The 21,782-nt window shown below is 36.8% G+C and overlaps 1 protein-coding gene and 1 long non-coding RNA gene across 3 annotated transcripts in view; one reads left to right on the top strand and one right to left on the bottom strand.

Annotated features, from left to right (window-relative positions):
- TNKS2 (tankyrase 2) overlaps window positions 1-21,782 on the bottom strand; it is a 48,953-nt gene that overhangs the window by 25,866 nt on the left and 1,305 nt on the right. For both annotated transcript variants that reach the window (XM_029932222.1, XM_029932223.1), the window contains exons 2-12: window positions 20,057-20,152; window positions 17,008-17,044; window positions 16,765-16,840; window positions 16,082-16,176; window positions 13,857-13,923; window positions 12,384-12,570; window positions 11,263-11,384; window positions 8,652-8,743; window positions 8,486-8,564; window positions 5,695-5,866; window positions 3,658-3,737 (exon numbers count right to left, since the gene is read on the bottom strand). In XM_029932222.1, the coding sequence (XP_029788082.1) occupies window positions 3,658-3,737; window positions 5,695-5,866; window positions 8,486-8,564; window positions 8,652-8,743; window positions 11,263-11,384; window positions 12,384-12,570; window positions 13,857-13,923; window positions 16,082-16,176; window positions 16,765-16,840; window positions 17,008-17,044; window positions 20,057-20,152 (1,103 nt within the window). The remainder of the gene's footprint in view (window positions 1-3,657; window positions 3,738-5,694; window positions 5,867-8,485; window positions 8,565-8,651; window positions 8,744-11,262; window positions 11,385-12,383; window positions 12,571-13,856; window positions 13,924-16,081; window positions 16,177-16,764; window positions 16,841-17,007; window positions 17,045-20,056; window positions 20,153-21,782) is intronic.
- On the top strand, window positions 3,670-8,338 carry LOC115285696. The gene is made up of 2 exons (XR_003905655.1): window positions 3,670-3,780; window positions 8,030-8,338. It is a non-coding gene; the product is annotated as an uncharacterized LOC115285696 (long non-coding RNA).

Genomic DNA, 21,782 nt, shown 5'->3' with positions numbered 1-21,782 from the left:
AGGTGATGCTTGTAGTCAAGGAACTATACTTACGATCCCTGGGAAAATTAAGAAAAGAGTCAAATAATTTTTTGTGTTCTTTGGTTTACATGAAGAAGCCTAAATGAGAAAAGCTGAAAGAGTAACACTTTTATTCATGCTTGGATGAAAAGTATAAATGTTTGGGGGGGAAAGAAACATAAATAATAAATTGTGGTGCTCAAAAAAAGTCAAAAGAATATCAATATTAGTAAAAACTCTGACCATTTACTATCCTGCCTTAAAAGCAGGGATAACTTGAGTCTAACAAACCAAGGGGAGTAGCTATCTGTAGGTTTAACTTCAGGGGATTTAAAAAGAGGACTGATAAAACTTTTTTGTACTTTTCAAACAAGAGGTTGTTAGATATACAGATTCAGTATTATATCTGAGCCAGTATTTCATGGCTTTGAAAAATGAATATTTTTAATACATGTGCCACATGCTGCTAGGTTGGATAGTTATGACCAGCCACTTTACTCCCTACCTCTCGGTTTAGTTTTGTGTACTCTGAGACAAGTTTTCTAATACTTAGGAAGAAACATCTAGCCTGATATATCTAAACGAATACAACTGAACTCATGATTGACTGTTCACTGGGTAATATGCTGATGTCACTGTCCCAGTGGTTCACACCAAGTCCCCTGTCTACAGACAAATAAGGTCTAGGAAGGTTGTGGAAATAAATTATCATCAAATGATTTTAAAAGCAGAGGTTAAGTGAAGATAGCTTAATGCTTATTCCCAGAGAATGAGAAAGAAAAGGTTTTCCTCAATCCAATGGCATTATTTTGTTCCCTAAATCTAATTTCTGCTCCCATCTCTTCTCTTTATCTCTTTCTTCCTCTGGACTCCTTTTATGTTTACAAAAACAAAGTCTAGTCTTCACTATTACATAAAGAGCTTTCTGCTCTTTAATATATGTAAGTGAATGAATGCTTAAAAATTTTTTTAATGTTTATTTTTGAGGAGGGAGAGAGAGAGACAGAGCATGAATGGGGGATGGTCAGAGAGAGGAGACACAGAATCTGAAGCAAGCTCCAGGCTCTGAGCTATCTGCAAAGAGCCCAATGTGGGGCTTTAATTCACAAACTGTGAGATCATGACCTGAGCTGAAGTCAGAAGCCTAATTGACTGAATCATCCAGGTACCCCAAGTGTTTAAAATTAACCTGGTACCTGCCCTCTCCACTCAAATCAGCTAGTAGCCCTTTAACTAGTTGCTTTTAATTTGTTTTAAAGTTTGTTAATTTTGAGAAAGCAAGTGAGCAAGAGCATGTGCACAGGGGAAGGGCAGAGAGAGGGGGAGACAGAGAATCCCTAGCAGGCTCCATGATGTCAGGGTAGAGCCCGACACAGGGGTTGATCCCAGAAACTATGAGATCATGACCTGAGCCAAAAATCAAGAGTCAATGCTTAACTGACTGAGCCACCCAGGAGCCCTGCCTTTTTAAAAAATGTTTGTTTATTTTGAGAAAGAGAGTCAGTGTGAGCAGAAGGGCAGAGAGGGGGAAAGAGATAGAATCCAAGCAGGGTCTGTGCTGCCAGTGCAGAGCCTGATGCAGGGCTTGAACTCACAAACTGTGAAATCACGACCAGAGCCAAAGCCAAGAGTTGGATGCTTAACTGACTAGCCACCCAAGCTCCTTGCCTTTAATTTTTAAATCACTTTTCCAGGGGGAAAAAAAAAAAAAAGAACCAGCTCACTACTTCTACCTTAAGTAACTTGTTTTCCACAAGTCAGCAGTATTCAGTAATAGAAACCAAATCCTTCTTTCAGTATCTTATTTAACTTCCTACTTAAGCAAGTGAGAATGTAAATATAAAACATACCAAACAGTAAGACTGCATTTATAAGGTGTTCTTTTCTTTGAGAAATGGAATTATTAAAAAAAAATCTAAAGTTACTTAGAGATGATTATACTACTATCTACCCACATTAGGCAGCAGAAAAAGATTATATGGACTGAAAAAAAATTTTTTTTAATGTTTTATTTATTTTTGAGAGAGAGAGACAGCATGAGCATAGGAGGGGCATAGAGAGAGGGAGACATGGAATTTGAAGACAGGCTCCAGGCTCTGAGCTAGCTGTCAGCACAGAGTCCAATGCAGGGCTTGAACCCACAAACTGTTGGACGCTTAACTGACTGAACCACCCAGGCACCGTGATTACATGAACTTTTAAATCAACTTTCAGGGGCGCCTGGGAGGCTCAGTCGGTTAAGTGGCCGGCCTCAGCTCAGGTTATGATCTCATGGTTTGTGGGTTTGAGCCCCATGTCGGACTCTGTGCTGACAGCTAGCTCAGAGCCTGGAGCCTGCTTCAGATTCTGTGTCTCCCTCTCTCTCTGACCCTCGCTTGCTTGTGCTGTCTGTTTCTCAAAAATAAATAAAAACATTAAATAAATAATAAATAAATCAACTTTCAGAAATTACATTTATATTTAAAAGGACAGTAATAAATTTCCTCAGAGCTCAAGTTCAGATGACACCAACATATTTCAGTCTCAGGAAATTTAAAACTGACTTTGTGTGGTGAGTCTGTTCAGGATCGAGGAAGCCAAAGAAATATAGTGCAATTGTCTCATGTAGCTACTTCTGTCATACATCAATAAATTTAGTTTATAAAACTTATTACATGTCACTGTTCTCTCAAATAGGACCAGCACTGTTTCTGAAAAAATCTGAGGGCAACAATGAAACAAAAAAAACCCATTGTGTTACTGAAGAATTATTTAATTCATAAAATGTTAATTTTAATATATATTATGTGAACTGAAAAATAGTCATGCTCTTTTAAAATGTTAGGCTCTGAGTTATTTACTGGGATGCACAATTTCTGTAGGTAACAGAAATATCTAGTACAGGCATTCAGACATTACATGTGACTCTAGGATAAAAAGTAAAGCAAAGTCTGAGGAAGGGTTATTCTACAGAGGATAACCACAGGAGATGGGCCATGTGAAGCTTGAAGTTGCCTAGACCAACTGAAGATTACTAAGGAGACAGAGGCTCTGAAAAGTGGCAACACAGTGGTACAAAGGGCAAAGAAATGAAACCCAAAGAAATACGTAAATACAGTAACACACTGTTTAGTTCTTTTCCCATTCCTGTTTTATGTGTCTAATGTAAACAGTGGATAATAATTTGATATCTTATTCTTTTAGGGGGACAAAGGATTAGGCACTTTAAATAAAATGTATTTCCATAAACATGCAGTTTACTTAATGAAGTTTGTGATTGTGAGGTATTTACTGAGATGCATGTGAAACTAAAGTTTCTTTCATTGCACAATGATCCTTACTTGCAGAGAACTAGATTATCATTATTTGCCATTTTTAAAAAGGGTTTTGTCTTTTTTTGGTTTATTTTGAGACTGTGAGTGGGGGAGGGGCAGACAAAGATGGAGAGAGAGCATCTCTGTGCTGTCAGCTCCATCTCATGAACCGTGAGAGCATGACCTGAGCTGAAATCAAGAGTCGGACGCTTAACTGATTGAGCCACTCAGGCGCCCCTCATTATTTACCTTTTAAAACAAGGCACATATATATAACTAGGCTTTTCACTACTACAGTACAGATTCATTAAACACTGTGAAAATAAAAACCCAAAGTTAACAAAAACACAAGATCATATCTTACTTTTACAGTTTCTACATCGCCAGCCTTTGCAGCTTCCAGCAATTGTCTGTCTGCCTCTGAATTGCCTAACGGGATACCCTCTAAAAACAGAGAAGGAAAGAGTGATTAACTCTTATTTAGAAGGTAAGATCAAGCTTTAAGGGAAGCATCTTCTCGCAAAGTAAAGTTCTTTTGCAGTTTGGTAGATTACGCAATAAATCTCCACGGTAGTAGGGAAAAACCAGTAAGACACCGCTAAAAATTTTTTTGAGACAAAAAAAATTGGGGGGAAACATTTCTTATACATGCATATAAATAAGCAACATGTAAATTGAATAACAAGTATAAACTGTGATTTTAACAATATAATGGAATATAATAGATGAAAGATATCATGTTCTACAACCAAGGCCACTGGGTGGTGCAAAAGCTTTAAGTTAGGAGAGCAATGGCCAGAGATCTAACCATGGTTCAGCCCTTAATTAGCTATCTCAACTGGGGCAAAGGGCCTCAGATTTTCAGTTCTACGAAGAGAAAAGATGGACTAAGAGATAACTAAAGCCACTTTCTGGTCTGAAATTTTGTTTTATGGCTCATTTAAAATCTCACAGAAAAGGAAGGAAACATGTACTTTGTATCTTAGAACAAAATAAATTCCAATGGATTAAAGACTGAAGGATAAATAATTAAACCTTAAAAATGCTGAAAGACAATGTAAGTGAATATTTTTATAACCGGAGTAAAAAAGCTCTTTGAGTAGTACATGAAGGCAGGATCAAAATCAGTTTGGAAAAATATGTCAGACAATAACATAACATTAAAGTTATTAAGGCAAATTGGAAAAAAGGAAAAATATTGCAACATGTATCTCAGAAATGCAAATTAAAATAATGAGATACTAGATATTTCTTTTTTTATCCATTTGTGGGCAAAATGGAAATGGGGGAGGCTACACTGACAATATTTCTATACTTAGCATTAAAAAAAAAAGCATCTATTACTTCTGAAATTCACACACATTCACCCAATTGAAAGAGTAATAATACTAGCATTGACAAACAGGTCTTGTCGTATACATCAGGAGGAATATAAAATGGTACTTAATAACCTTTCTGGAGACGATTTAACAATTACATGTTATCTTTTGACCTGGAAATTCTACTTTGACAATTTAAGAAACTCGCTGGAAAGGTAAGGAATTGCTTAGCATAAAACTAGCAAGACTGTAAATGTCCATCACCACACAAATGAATAGGACTAGTGTTATAACCCCAAACTGACACTGAAACAAACACGTAGTACACAGGGACTAAAGAGAATCTTGAGTCTTGTAGTTAGTTAAGTTTTGGCAGTTTCCAGGAGGCGTTACTAACTCACCTCCATCTATTCAGTGTTTTTCTCAAAAGGTGGTTTCTAGACCAGAGGCATTAAGGATTATCAAAAGTGATTGTTAAAGATATAAGAGACTTGATCTGCTCGATTCCTTCTCATTTGAGCTCTTGAAATGTCAAAGTCACTTTAAAACTTACTGGACCAGATTTCTAGGCCGAAGTGCATAACCTATGCAGAATGTATAGATATTTGATCTAAATATTTAAAAATGCAATGACTATGCATGTATTCAATAGTTAAATGTTTTAGTAAGTCAAATAGTTGGTTACCTGGTACAAATTCTACATGCCTCATATATGAAGGATGTGACAAAAGAGGAGGTGGGGCCAGTCTTCAGAGCATTATTTACCATCATGGATGCTCAACTAAGAGACACCTACTTTTGTTTTCCTTTCTTTAAGGAAATAATAACTATTATAGTTCACTCTTAAAACACTTTCTAGATAATAACTTAAGAGCCAGCTTTTAGAGAAACTGGGCAGAAAATGCTACCGGAACAAAATCATAATTAAGACTTCATGACACTTGGAGCACTGAGTACAAAAACTTATGAAATAACAGCCAAATATTCTACATTTTCTTTTTACTACCAACTCCTACGTAATATATGAAAAAACTTAAAGGTTAATTTTAAAAAGTTGATTTCATGAAAGCATTTAATAATACCTTGAAGAAGTTGCTGCACGTTTTCATTCCCCATCTGTAAGGCAGTAAAGCCCTGAAGCGATATGATGTTAGGATCACACCCATAGCTCAGGAGTAGGCGGCAGGTCTGCAGATGACCACAATGTGCGGCTCTGTGCAGAGAAGTCTGACCAAGATTATCCAGAGCATTAACCTTAACAATGCAGAAAAAGCTAAAATTAGCCTGCAACGCAAAACTTAAAACCACCCAATCATGCACTGAACGCTTGTTACTAATTTAAAAATCACTATTATTCTCTTATGAAGCCTATTATCCAGGGCCAAAACAAGTGTTTTTGCTCAAATCTAGAGCATTTACCGATTCATGAAGGCTGATATCAGAAAAGACCTTTTTTGGGTTAAAAGCAGGAAATGTTGAGTAACAGTGTTTCACATTTAAGTATAAGTAAATTTACTGCATTTTGAGGTAGACATTGCCTAAAAAAGCTTAATCCATGTGTTTAGAAGATCTCTGAGGTATAGAAATGTGGAGACTAACCCCAAGATACACAACAGTAACAAAGCCAGAGACTAAGTTAGCATTAAAACATTTATTCCTATTGGCTTAATCTTCTACCTTTTTAAATCACGCAAATATAGTCTGTATAGATAAACCAACACATTATATATATTTACACAACAGAATATTTCTAAGCAATAAAAAGGAACAAACTATAGGTACATGGATGAATCTCCAAAATATACTGAGGAGAAAGCCTGACACTGAGTATATACTGTATGATTCCGTAGATACAAGGCCTAGAACAGGTAAATCCAATCCATACAGGAAATCATAAAAATGTCTGTTGCCTTAAGGGTGGAGACTGCCTGGATGAGGCCCTCCCTCTGCCATGAAAGGACGTTTTGTACCTTGGTAAGTTTTGGTTACACAGGTATACGCATTAGTCAAAATTCAGCAAGCGAACAGACATTAAGATTTGTGCATTTCAGTGCATGTTTTATATCCTTCCCAAACCTGTAAATACTGATCTCTAGATAATGCCTATATGGAAATATTTAGGGAGAAGTGTGTAGCAACTTCCAAATTACTTTGAAATATGTAGTATGTATATATACACCTATGGACAGAAGGAGAAATTGGTGGGTATATAATAAAACAACATAGTGAAATGTTAATTCCCCCATCTCATCTCTACCTGCACCCCTCCCTACCAGGGAAGTAATTCTTTAAAACATAAGTGGAAATTAAGTTCCTCAGTAATCAATCCTGTGGCCACTAGTGTGATTTGAGACACAGAACCGGAGAGTATCTGACTAGGAATATAGTAAGACTTTCTCAATGAATCCCAAACTAGATTATAGACAGCTAGTCTCCATGCTTATGGAAACTGATAACTGATTTAAAATGCTCAGGACAATTATTCTATTTATTCCCATAACAAAACAAAACTCACTGAAATGTGAAATACATCCACTTGAAAACCTTACTTGGGTACCACTTTTCGTGAAGATCAGGGTGACAAACTTGTTTTGGTTTGTCTGGATCTCCTCTGGTTTTAGCAATGAAAGTCCTGTTTCTGGAAATCCCTCAGTTCCTGAACAAACCTGGATGGTTTGTCACCCTCATCAAGATTGTTTCATTGAATTTCACAACTCAGAATTTAGTATGTATCCAGATACTCCTCTAGTAATGCACCACATGTATGAAAAAAGCAAGCTATGAAAAGTTATAGAACAGACGAGATATACCAAGCAGTCAAGCAGAAATAAACTTTATTTTATTCAGTAATTTACAACAGGAAAGACTGAGATTATACATTATCAAGAATTCCCCCAAATCAAAGAGAAAAAGGACACGGAGAGGAAACACAGACAGGAAATTGTACAAAGAATTCTAAGCAGTTCCTTACGTGGGATCCCAAGGAAGGACAGATCAGAAAACTATTCTGCGAAGCACAGTTAGGAAAGAGCCTTGGGGGTCACCCTAGGGCTTAGGGGTCTCTACTCCCCTCTTTTTCCTTCATTCAGAGCAGACCCATTCTTTTTGTTACATAATAAGCTTCTACTAAAGATTGTGTTTGGAAAAGGCAAGGCTCTGTGGCTAAAAACTATGAGAACTGTTGAATTAGGTGACTGTCATCTCTTCCAATCTGGGATGCCATGTCTATCTTTTACCGACTGGTATTTTTTAAAGTTCCTGGGCAACAAATGATGATCTCTAGCCTGATGAAAACATAATTATTCTAAGAATAAAATGCTTTGTATACAAATGTCAACTAAAGAACACTGACTTCCCCATATGGGGAGCTATGTTTTCAATCAAGTTATTTAAATAATTTACTTCCTTTTGTTCCAGGTCCTTTGGCTTTGTCACAGAAATAACAGAGAGTAAGAAAGACTGTGGCTGGGGTAAACAACAAGAATTCTCATGGTAACTAAGGAACGGAAGACATGAGCGAGAGAAGACTGGAGATGATGGGTCGGAATCAGTGTGTCTCCAGCTGAGGATACTCTCAAGAGTATTGTTAAAAAAAAAAAAAAAAGACCTCAAAGATAACTTGACCAGTGGGTGTGGGTAAAGGGAATGGAGAAGGAAGGCTACATTGGAGGCATGTACTTTTGAATAAATCCTTAGGTTTTCTAGCAATAAATCAGATAAAGAAAAGTACCTGCTAGTCTATTTTTAAGTACAGATTAAGAGGGAAAAAGTAGTACTTGTAAGAGAGTAAACAGGTTAGGAAGCCAGGTAATTCATCTGCTAAACAGATAATAACTCACTGGATTACCAAAGATTACCAAAAAGGAAGTGTACCTTTGCTTCATGTTTCACCACTACTTCGACAACATCATTATGAGCTTTCTCAGATGCCACGTGTAGAGGAGTCAAGAATCTTAAAAAGAAAAAGTCAGCCAGATAGTGAATGTATTATCCAAAAACTAAAATGTCAATAATTTTTAATTACTAAAAGTACACTTACTCTTTAGTCTTTTCATTGATGTTTGCTCCTTTTCTTAGCAAGAGTTCACATATTTGCTTTCTTTTGGGGTACGGAGATGCGGCAGCACAATGCTAGATAATTTAAATTGCAGTATTAATCAAGGACTATACATGACTGATTTTTATTTAAGAACATTTGTGTTTCCAATCAAGAATACCCAAGAAGTTAAATTTCTTTGTTTTATTTTTGACCTAACTTTGCTACTCAAAAACTTTCTATTGGATAGAATGAAAACAACTACCAAATTCTGGCAGGGCCTGCAAATCCTATTTACCAGAGAGCATCTGTTACTAAATATTCTGGTCAAGTTTTATAGTGGTCCTACATCTTGGAAAAAGCCACTAGTGATGTGATGAAAATTTAAATTACTGTGACCAACACTCTTTTCAAAACTATTCCTACATATATGTGTTTTTGTTATTTTTAAAAGTTTAATTAATAAAATACCCCAAAGGTTGGCGTTTCTTTACATGAAGAAATAAGACACTCATCAGGTCTAGATGCTGTTTGATAACACCACAGATCAAATAGTTGCCAATGTTAGCATTTACTTCTTTCTCAATTAGTTGCTCAAACAGAATAAGGAGCTTGGATTAGTCAAAATCAATGGGAGATGATATGCTCTACACTGAAGGCTGTAGCATCTCTATCTGTGATATGCCAAGAGGAAAAGGAGACAGGAAGTGGGGATTTGCCAGTTATAAACCTAGTGTGTATCTCACGGTGATGTCTCCACATCCAATCCCTAATATCTGGGATAATACTCATACATGATAGGTGTTCAATAAATATCTGAGTGTGAATGACGAGATCAATGAAAAGATATTAAGTTAAACTGAAGCCTGAGATTTCATGGAATAAAAGTTCTGGATAATTGTTAAGCTAAGTTGTTCTACACATCTAAATGCAAAGTACAGATGAAATTTGTTCTCTTATTTTAACCTGTTATTAATTATAAAGCTTATCTGATTTTCATGACTTTGCTTCAGGTTCATTCAGTGTTGTTGCTGTCACCAGAATCATTCCTTTGCCCTCATTTCTGACTGGTAAACACAGTTAGTATGCTGTGAGTTATCATCCCAGGACATCTATCAGGATAACACAGAGAATGGAAAGAGTTTTTTCCAAGAATTCTTGATCATATCCATTTCAAAATTGCACTCCTGGGGTGCCTAGGTGGCTCAGTCAGTTAAGTGTTCTGTTTAGGCTCAGGTCAGGATTCCATGGTTTGTGGGTTAAAGCCCCACATCAGGCTCTGTGCTGACAGCTTGGAGCCTGGAGCCTGCTTCGGATTGTGTGTCTCCCTCTCTCTCTGCCCCTCCCCCCTCATGCTCCCTCTCTCTTTCTCTCAAAAATAAACAAATATTTAAAATTAAAAAAAAAAAATTCCAGGCAGGGCCTGTAATCCCTGCAAGCCTGGAAAATACTGCCCTGCATCACAACTATCCACCAATACTTAACTCTTAGTATGTTTTAACGTCAATAACAAAAATAAGTTGTTTAATAGCAGACTACGTACAGGGGAAATAATACACAGTATTAGTTTTTCAGACCAGAAAATTTTCCTGTCAGTCTTTCCAGGTTTCTCTGTACCATCTTGATAATTTGCATTAGCATTTCTTATTAGTCTGCAGCTTTGCTATCCTTTTGCTTGGATATTTTTTACAACTAGAGTGGCAAAAAGACTTAAAATGTTTTATAACCAGGTTCCTACATGACCTCCACATAGTTTACATCATGGCACAAGGAAAAAAATTAACCAATAACAAAGAAAATTAACTATCTGCAAGATATTAGGTAAGTAACACAATGAGTTAAATTTGCCCCGAAACACATCTGTTTAAGGCCTTCTCCCCTCACCCAAAGCACATACTGCAATTCATACAGCAGGACTGACTTTGGTCCTTTCAAACCGTTCCTTCTAAGGTAGTCTCTGATTACACCATTCTCTTCCTATCTGCCATCACTTTATCCCCACTAGCTCTCACTCTTTTCTGCTTTTCCAGAGACTGCCCAATTCTCATCTATTTTGTTACAGCTCCACAGAAGTGTTATTAGCTCTATCAGAGAAGCAGCCTCTACTCACACAGACACATTATACACACAGTACAGAGGGCACATATCCAGGCCTTAGACTAATTCTGAAAAAACTGTAATACTAGAAGGAAAATCAAATGGTTTTTATATGGATGGCAGAATTATTTTCTTTTTCATTACTTTGAGTGGGTTCAAAATTCTCCATCAGAAACATTTATAATTTTTGTAATAAAAAAGGAAATGACATGTATTATTACGATAATAAAAAGGCTCCACCTAATATATGCCAGTATATGAATAGTTTTTTTCTGGAAGGATACTCAAATGAATAATGGTATTGCTTTTTAAAGGGGTGAGGTTGTCTATTTTTCTGTACTGTTGGAATTTTTTTCTTTATGTTAAGGCACTAATTAAAAAACAGATTTTTAAAACAATTCTATAAGTAAAAGTAGGACATCATGTTATTCTGCCTCATCAAAAGAAGGATGATGTTATGGTTAGTTTAGCATGTTTTTGGTTACTGCATCTTAAAAATTTTAATCTGAAACATTACCAATGCTGTTTCATGTGTTTGAGGATGCTTAAAATTCACCATTTCCAGAGAGAGATGTTTTTTGATTCGTGTAACATCAGCTTCCCGTGCAGCCTGCAGCAATGAATGGCCTTTAAATTCATCTAGATGAAGAAAAAGCATGTAAATCTGCATGAGAATTATCAAATTGATGGGACTTACCTAGGAAAAGACATTTAGTACTTTTCTTCAAAGCATTCTCAAAATTATTTACCAAAATAGATTGAGGTTTAAAGATATTCTCCAAATACAACCCCCTAAACGGGAGAAGGTGCTATATGAGCTTCCCTTCGTTATGATCCATTTCGTCCCCAAATGTATACACAGATTTAGTCCATGGCCAACCCAGGGTCTATTTTGGTCTGTAGAGATCTGGAGTACTGCCATGTACTCCCAGACCTGAGAGTTCTAAGAATTTTCCAAAGCAGAGAATTTTTCTCCGTAAAGAAATAAAATGAAGAGTGATCACGGTCCCTAAACTAACATTATAGTGGTAGCAGGTAATTTTGCTCATACATCAGAGAACTGGTGATCAGAAAAATCAAATATTTCTAAGAGTCACCTACTGATGAACAAATGAAAGAATATTTTCTTAAGATTCCTTTTATTCATCATATTTGTGAAACCACCCATTAGCCTTTATTGTTCCAGAATAGTACAAATGTAACATAAGTTTCCTACTTCTGTAAGTAATATTGTATCTGAAATAGGTGGCTGTTTCTCACACATCTATTTCAGTTATAGACAGAAAACCATGCAACTGCCTAGATACTAAAGAATATTAGATGGTAAGATCTGGGGACTATGTTTACAAGACAGTAATCCTACAAATAATTAACTTCATGGCAGATTAATCAGAAACTCACACCAAAGATAGGAACAACACCCAAATTCTTTCTTTTCAAACCCATACCATCTACTTAGACTGATACATATAAAAAGCATTGAACTTGACTATGTTAGTACAAGCAACAACAGATACTCATGGCTAAGGGTATCAGGACTATTATTTAAAATTTTCTAAAAACAAATGAGAAAGAACACATTTTTAGTTTATTGGTATCTTAATATTCGAGGTTGAACATTCATTATTTTATACTCACATGCTAATCTTTCTTTTAACTGTGGTGTGGGAGCCAAGTCTATAGCGCTTTTATTATGACAATTCAGCAGCGTTGGATCGGCACCGTAACTTAGGAGAAGAGAACACACTTCAACCCTGTTCTTTGAAGCTGCCTCATGGAGAGGAGTGAACTGCCATAAGTCCATTGCATTTACACAGGCACCGTGCTGAAAGGTTAAGGGGAGGGGAAAGCATATATTTAGTGTTCGATCTTTAAGAGAATTTAGAAGTATTAGTACTGTGAAATTTAACATCATTCAAGCTTAAACAGGTTATGCTTTCAAAGTTCACTTTTCTAATGGTTTCAGAAATACATTCCTCTCCCCGCCCCCCCTAAAGCCAGTAGCTTGTTGCTAGGCCTATCACAAGGGCCTTATTTAACTCTTATAGATATACCATAATTTACTAATCCATTAGCCTGTTGATGGACATTTGGACTATTTCCAGTTTTCGACTATTATGAATAAACTTTTATGAACATTCATGTACAAGTCTCTTTAAGGACACATGTTATGCTCCTAGGAATGGAATTGCTGGATGATATGGGAGGTACAGGTTTACTTTTATTAGAAACTGCCTAATAGTCTTCTAAAGTGGCTGTATTATTTTTGCATTGCCATCAATGTTTGAGTTCTAGTGCTCCCTCATTCTTGTTAGTCTTTTTTTAAATTTCAGCCATTTACAAGTAATGGAGTTAGAGCACAGAAGTCATTCTAGTTCAATCTCATCTCTCATAATCAATATTCTTTGCAGTATTTGAAAGCAACTCTTACGTTTTTCTTTTTGAGTCTAAACACCTTCAGCTCCTTCACTCATCTTTCTTATCAGATGGATTCTAGACTTCCCTTCACCCTAGCTGCCCTTAGCTAAGTATACTTCAGTTTAAGAAGGTCATTAAAAAGGAGTGCCTGGGGGTACCTGCTGGCTCAGTTGGAAAACAATGTAACTCTTCATCTTGTGGTTGAGTTTGAGCTCCATGTGCAAGGTAGAGATTACTTAAATAAGATACATACATATATACTTCATTTAAAAAAACAGAGCCAGGGTGCCTGGGTGGCTCAGTTGGTTAAGCCTCTGGCTCTTGACTTTGGCTTAGGTCACGACCTGATGGTTCATGAGTTTGAGCCCTGTGTTGGACTCTGTGCTGACAGCTCAGAGCCTAGAGCCTGCTTCAGACTGTCTCCTTCTCTCTCGGCCCTTCCCCTCCCTGTACTCCTTTCCTGCTCGTGTTCTCTCTCTCAAAAAATCCCAAACATTAAAAATTTTTTTAGGAAAAATAAATACAATACTGCAAAAATCTCAAAGCAGTCAAATGCTGACCTATAAATCATCTATATCTTATAAGAATTATACATATTCCTTCTCTATCCACCAAGCACTGAAAACATAGTAAGAAGGCATACAATGTGTTTCAAGTTGACTTTATAATTCTAAGAAAAAAAAGAGAACTAACCTTGACCAGAAGTTCAGTTACTTCATAATGACCATAAGAACAGGCATTGTGTAAGGGCACCAGATCACTACAGAATGGGGGAGAGTGGCGAAAAGAAATCTGTGTTATTACAGATTCCCTAGGTTTAGTTTATTTAAGTAACTTAAATTTACACTTAGATTTAAATAGCAAATGATTCTGGTGACCTTCAAATAGAAACACACAGAATTTAACATCCATTTGAACACTAAATTCTAACAATGCTAAAAGCCAAGTCTCTTCCAAATCCATCTTTTTTTTCCCTCCATGGCTCACACCACTGCCTTTAGTATTTCTTCCTGTACTATTAAAAACAGCCACCACTTCAATTTATCCTCCAAGTAGCTAGACTTTTCTAAAAGGTAAAGCTGATGTAGTTAGTCCTTGTTTTAACGCCCTTCACTGGTTCTTCCTTGCTTTTGAAAGCTGGTTCCACCTGTTTAGCCTGGCGTGCAGCGGTCTGACTCCCTGGAGCCTCCGCCTTCAGTGACGGCAGGCTCAAGCCCTCGCAGTTCCCTCGATGCCTCTGCACACACTGTCCCCTTGGCGTAGAACAGATTTCCCTCCCTCCTGGCTTACTTCTACAATCTTTTCCAGGTCAGAGCTCAAACACTGGCTCTTCTTTGATTCTTTGAGACTCCCTCCCCCCCCGCTCCCCCACCAAGATTCTATAACTTAAATTACTTAAGAAAACTAAAACCCAATTTCTTCATGATGGCAATGGAGAAAGAACTTTCTACACATAGGAAGGTACAGTGGGACCTCAAAATCCTGACATATCCTTAAGCTGCTCTTCCTTGGGGATCACTCACTCAGTAATTCCCACAGACACAATCATGGTGGCTTCTGGTGAGGAACAGCCACTCACGGTTTAAGTCATTAATTCCACCTGTCTCCCTTTAAAGGCTTGTGGCTTTCCCCACCATTTTTTATTGTAAGATTTCTTTCCTGAGCATTGATTTCATTCCCAACTATCTACTGGCTATCTCTACTTGAGCTCCCATCATCATCTCATAAAACCAAGAGTTCTAAAAGTGAATTCGGGGTGCCTGGGTGGCTCAGTCAGTTAAGTGTCCAGACTCTTGATTACGGCTCAGGTCATGATCTCATGGTTCGTGAGTTTGACCCGTGTGTTGGGCTCTGTCCTGACAGCACAGAGCCTACTTGGGATTCTCTCTCTGTCCCTAACCCCAAATCCTGTTCATGCATGGTCACTCTCTCTCTCTCTCTCTCAAAAACAAGTAAACATTAAAAAAAAAAAAAGTGAGCTCAATGTTTTCTTCCAAGATTTCCCTTCTGGATTTTAGCATGTGTATCACTGGGTCTCAGTCATTCAGCCTCAGAATTTGAAATGTAGTTATCTTTTTATTCCTTTCTCATTTATCACATTCAGACATTCAACACACGTTAGCCATGGGTACCTTGTAATATCTCCGGCACTGATGTCTTCATGTGCATGCCTCTGCAACATTATTAGAGATCCTCATTATGCCTGAACCCCTATAATGATTACTCTAACTGCTCTTTTACCTCTGGCTCTTTCTCTCCAAACTACATTACACATTCCTGCCAGGATGTGTCCCCTAAAACCCCTCTTTTAGAAAAATCTTTCCCCTTGCTTAAGATCCTTCAAAGCCTCATGGCTCACAGTTTGAATTCTTTAGGCTAGAATACCAAGTCCTCTAAAACTTGCTTCTTACCTACTTCTCCAACCCTAAACTTCATCTTTCCCCTGTGTAAATCATCTGCGTTAGCCATTCTGGTCTAGTTACTGTTTCTTAATGATGCTGTAATATATGCTTCAGCACCTCCTCTTGCACAAAGTAGTTTCCTAAGTTCTCTGCTCTCTTGAGTTGAGTCCGGGTCAAGTATCACCTCCTCCTGAAGGATTTTCCAGCCCCTACAGCCATCACTGAGAGTTCTCTCCTGGGAACTGGTAAAATACTATCTCTATTATCACCTCACACTTAGTAGAGGATCTTATATTGTTAGGTATCTCTCCATGCTCCCCAAAAGCAGTGTAAGCCTTATGAGGGGGAGCTTTAAGATTTCATAATTCTATGTGTCCTAAGAGCAATCTGCGTATTGTAAAAGTACAATAATGTTTCTGCTGTTTAACAAACAGTAAGAGTTTTATAAGATTACAGACATTATTGCAAGGACAGTAACATTTAAGAAATCCTCATTCTTTTCAAATGCTTACTTACCCTTTATCTTTAGCGTGGACATCGGCTCCATGTTGCAGTAACAGTTGTACAATTTTTACTCTGTTGTATCCTGCGGCCAAATGCAATGGAGTTGACTGAAATATTAATCAAATTAATGAAATTAAAATAATAGCTAAAAAATGTATAAGTAAAAATCCCATATAATACAAAAATCCAGAAAAACCCTTATACTTCATAAAATTATCAATTTGGTTTTATAGAATCCAACATACATACCAAAGACATAAAACCTTACAAGTTCATTATTGTAAGTAAGAAGCAAATTATGTATTATCAACAAAGTATTACTAAATTTAAGAATTAATCTAAACTATTATTTAAAAGAAATATTAGCATTCTCATCAAATGATTTCTTTCTTTTTCTTTTTAAAGTTTATTTTGAGAGAGAGAGAGTGAGAGAGTGTGTGAGTGAGCAGGAGAAGGGCAGATAAGAGAGGGAGAGAGAGAATCCCAAGCAGGCACTGCACTGTCGGAACAGAGCCTGATGCGGTCTTGATCTTACAAACCATGAGATCATGACCTGAGCCAAAATCAAGAGTTGAAAACTTAACTGACTGAGACACCCAGGTGCCCTCTCATCCAATGTTTTAATTTTTAGTGAGACAAATGCATTTTCATGTTACCAGGAGGATGAACACAAATTTAGTTGCAAAAAGAAGTACCTTTCTGCCATCACTTGCATGGCAGTTGACATTTAATGGTGTAAGTAGAGCCATCATTTTTTCTTCATTGCCACTCCTAGCACACAAAAAAAGTGTATTAGCAATTTGTATTCTTTATCAGATCCTACCTGGAGGCATATATATGACTATTAAAAAAAAATCACTCTCTTTTAAAGTTTGCTTGTTTAAAAAAAAAACACTAATGAAGAAGTTATTCATGGTACGTATTATACCAGTACATACCTGGCACTTTCCAAAAGTTCATCTTTCTTATATTCACCTGTGAATTATGGGAAAAAGAGGAGATTAAAAAAAATGAGTCACAGAAGTATTAACAGTTTTATGCATAAAAATCCTCATGAACTATATTTAACATTGATAAATTTGGATATAATATGGAATACATTTGTTATAGAAGTAAAAAAAAAAAAACCAACCTCAATATTACATAATGATGCTATATGAAAACAATATGCACCAAAAAAAGCCAAGAAGAAAATAAACCAAGCTTTCAACAAAGTTTGTCTTAGGTGGTAGGTTATTGGTGAGGCTTCCCTTTTCTTTTTATTCCTCAAATTTCCTAATTATGCTATAATTTCCCAATTATGCTATTTGTTCAACAGACTAAATGCACCCACAAGTTCACTCAAAGGTAAAACAAAGCAAAATTCAATATGCCAACATTATAGAGATAACAAAAGATAATCTATGACCCTATCAACTGAATATAATCATTAATATTTTTATGAATCCAGAAGACTTTTCAACACTGAAATATTTATTATGCTACTTAAATATATGCAAATAAAAACAGTATTAAATATAAACTATGCCGATAGCTTTCACATTTACAGATGAATACAAACAAAACATTAAAATGAATATAAAATTAACCTAATTTAACATAATGGATAGTGTTTACTGATTTGCTGGAATAAAATCCAAGCTGTTGCCCACAATGCAAATTATATACTGATTACTAGTGCAAGGCTTCTTTGAGCCTCAAGGTTTTTAAAAAAGAAATAAACAGGGACTAGCATGGAATAGTGAAGGGGGAAATAAACAATGGATTGATAGTTACAGCAGCTCAGTTTTCTAGAACACCTTTGGGGGAATTGGTCTAAATTTTCTCAGTAGTAACAGAAAAATTCCAAGGAATTCACAAATTCCAAGCACAAGAGATCACAGCAGAAGCCTCAGGCCCTTGACTACTGGATTAGACATTATTCTAACGGTGATCACACAGTGGAGAAGAATCCAGAAAATAATATGGTAGAGAGCTGTTTAAGAGGAAACAGTCTGATGAAGGAGAAACATTTGAAGTGGATACTACCAGTTGAAAAGGTTTGATAGTCTAAATGAACCTAGGCCTTATACATCCTAATAGGTTCTAAAGACAAAAAATATGTTATGAGAGGGGCACCTGGGTGGCTCAGTTGGTTAAGCGTCCAGCTTCGGCTCAGGTCATGATCTCACAGTTTGTGGGTTCGAGCCCCGCATCTGGCTCTGTGCTGACAACTAGCTCAGAGCCTGGAGCCTGCTTCTGATTCTGTATCTCCCTCTTTTTCTGACCCTCCCCTGATCATGCTGTCTCTGTCTGTCTCTCAAAAATAAATTAAAAAAAAAATGTTACGAGAGAACAATAAATGATACTCTTCATGGTAATAAAATTGGCATGCCCAGAATCCTGTCTAGAAAAGAGAATGATTAGAGCTTTTTGAAAGGGCTTCATAAAAAGAGAGGGAAAAAAAAGATTAAACTATATATAAAAAAAAATAGTATATCGAGACGACTAGATGGTTCAGTCAGTTAAGTGCCTGACTTTGGCTCAGGTCATGATCTCATGGTTTGTGGGTTCAAGCCCTGTGTCAAGCTCTATACTGACAGCACGGAGCCTGAAACCTGCTCGGATTCTGTATCTCCCTCTCTCTCTGCCTCTCCCCAGCTCATGCTATGTCTCTCTCTCAAAAATAAACAAACAGTAAAAAAAAAAGTTTAAAACCTTATCACCTATTTAACCTGTCTCCCTACCCTTCTCCCCCCTGGTAACCATCAGCTTGTTCTCCATAGTTAAGAGTCTGTTTCTTGGTTTTTTGCTCTTCCCCCCCTCCACTTTGCTTGTACTTTTTTGTTTGTTTCTAAAGTTCCTTTTATATGAGTAAAATCATATAGTATTTGTTTTTCTCTGACTGACTTATTTTGCTTAGCATTATAGTAATTCCAACCATGTCATTGCAAATGGCAAGATTTCATTCTGTTTTATGGCCCAGTAATATTCCATTGTGTGTGTGTGTGTGTGTGTGTGTATACATATACACACCACATTTTCTTTAACCATTTATCTACTGACGGATGCTTGGACTGCTTCTATATCTTGGCTATTGTAAATAATAACTGATATAAACATCGGGGTGCACCTATCCCTTTGAAATAGTGCTTTTGTATTCTGTGGATAAATGTTCAGTAGTGTGATTGCTGCATTGTTCTGTGGTTCTATTTTTAACTTTTTGAGGAATCTCCATACTAGTTTCCAGTGTCTACACCAGTTTGCATCCTCACCAACGGTGCACGAGGGTTCCTTCTTCTCTACAGCCTCACCAATGCCTGTTGTTTCCTTTGTTGTTGATTTTAGCCATTCTGTAAAGTGTGAGGTGATACCTCATCATAGTTCTGATTTGCATTTCCCTGACTTATCAGTAACGTTGAGCATCTTTTCATGTGTTTGTTGGTCAACATGTATGTCTTCTTTGGAGAAATGTCTGTTCCTGTCTTCTGCTCATGTTTTAATTAGATTATCTGTTTTTTGGGTATTGAGTTTTATAAGTCCTTTATATATATTGGATACCAACCCTTTATCAGATATGTCATTTGCAAATATCTGCTCCTGTTCTGTAGGGTGCCTTTTAGTTTTGTTGGTTGTTTTCTTCTCTGTGCAGAAGCTTTTTACTCTGATGTAGTCCCAATTGTTTATTTTTGCTTGGAAAAATTCAGGGACATTTAAAAAACATCATGAATACGTGATAGGAACACACAATTACCTATCACCCGGACCCAAAATAAGGCCAGAATCACAAATTTTAAAATCAACTTAAGAAGAAAAAAAGAAAAGCTTTACTTTTTTAAGACAAGAATCAAATATCAACAGTCCAGATATAGAAAGAAATAATAATTGAACTTACAGTATTTTGAAAATCTAGTTGACATCATTTACCGTAGGAAGCAGATTATCTACCTTGAGAGCTCAATTCTTTACATTCTTCCTGGAATATCCAAAGAGAGTACAGAGGCTTACCAGTCAGCACTGCTTTGGCAGACGGGTCTGCTAAATCCAACGCTGTCCTTCCATCTGTATTTCGGATGGTTGGCTCAGCTCCATGCTGTAAGAGCACTGCAACACAGAAGCACTACCTTTCAAAATGGTAACCTCGACAATCTTCTTTAGTAAATTATTTTCTCAAAAACTCTGGTCCAGAAGTCTTAGAGTTATTTAAAGACCTTTCATATCCTAATAGTATGGTAAATGTCATGTTTTAAAGAATATATAAAATATTGCATATTTAATGTATAAGACACATTAAATAAATGTCCCCTAAGCATAATGTCAGGTTTCCTTTGCTTTGTGACTAAAGATGATCAGGGTATATAACGAAATAAAAGGCTAGTTTGCACAAAAGCTTGTTTTCTCATTCCAAATGAACAATGCCTATGTTAGAAAGACTGTCCTACCATAACAAAAATGGAAGTTCCAAAGCTATGGAAGCCCAGGATAGGGATCTGTGGAATTGGAAAAAAAGAAAAAAAATCACACAGATAAATTCTTTAAAAAAGAAAGAAAAATAGTCTCTGTAGGGTTAACAAGCCCCAAATCAAAACTGCTATGTTACATCCTAGAGCACATAAAAAGAACAGACTTGAGCTATATTCTCTACTGTTACTTGTTATATAAAGATACTCTAGGGGTGCCTGGCCAGCTCAGTCGGTTCAGCCGATGCTTGATTTCGGCTCAGGTCTTGATCTCACAGTTGTGAGATCCAGCCCTGCGTTGCGCTCTGTGCCAACAGTGCGGAGCCTGCTTGGGATTCTCTATTTTCGTCTTTCTCGAAATAAATAAAAAATTTTCTAGCACACTCTAAGTAAGGTGCTGGTCAAAGGCAAATGATACATGGAGACAGGAAACCTACCTCCTGTTCTTTTACAATCATTCCACTCTACCTGTAATACTGCTATCTGATAGAAATAAAATGTGCACGTATACGTAATTTAAAATTTTCTGGTAGTCACATTAATACCATAATTTCAAAATTTATATTTATAGTGTAATCAATATAAAATTGATACTTTTGCATTCCTTTTTGTCATAGCTTTTAAAATCTGGTATGTAAAAAGTACATCTTATTTCAGACTAACTGCATTACAAATGCTTGGTTATCATACTGGCCAGTGCAGATCTATAACTATATTTGGAAAATGCTACATTATTAAAGCTGATTATTTATATGTCTATGACTCAGGAACTAGAAAAGGGCTGTGAGCAGAGGACAGCAGCAATTTCAGATAACACACAGGAAAGGAGAACAGGGCAGAGGTTACTAGGTAATGTGTTTTGTATCTTTATAAATGACCTAACTTGAGCTAGGCTGGGATTGTTATAAATAGTAATATGGGGTTTTGGAGTGAGGGGAGAGTAACCTTTTTTTAAAAAAAAATGTTTATTTATTTTTGAGAGAGACAGTGTACAAGTGGGGGAGGGGCAGAGAGAGCAGGAGACAGAACCCAAAGCAAGCTGCAGGCTCTGAGCTGTCAGCACACAGAGCCCAACACCAGGCTCGAACTCATGAACCATGAGATCATGACCTGAGCCGAAGTTGGATGCTTAACTGAATGAGCCACCCAGGTGCCCCAAAAGAGCAACTTTTATTTATTTATTTATTTTTAAATGTTTATTTATATTGAGAGACAGAGTATGAGCAGGGGAGGGGCAGAGAAAGAGAGAGAAACAGAATCTAAAGCAGGCTCCA

This window comes from Suricata suricatta, chromosome 2 (genome assembly GCF_006229205.1).
Source record: "Suricata suricatta isolate VVHF042 chromosome 2, meerkat_22Aug2017_6uvM2_HiC, whole genome shotgun sequence".
Lineage (NCBI taxonomy): Eukaryota > Metazoa > Chordata > Mammalia > Carnivora > Herpestidae > Suricata > Suricata suricatta.
The sequence above is the reverse complement of the archived record's forward strand: the minus strand, read 5'-3'. Positions and strand labels throughout refer to the sequence as shown.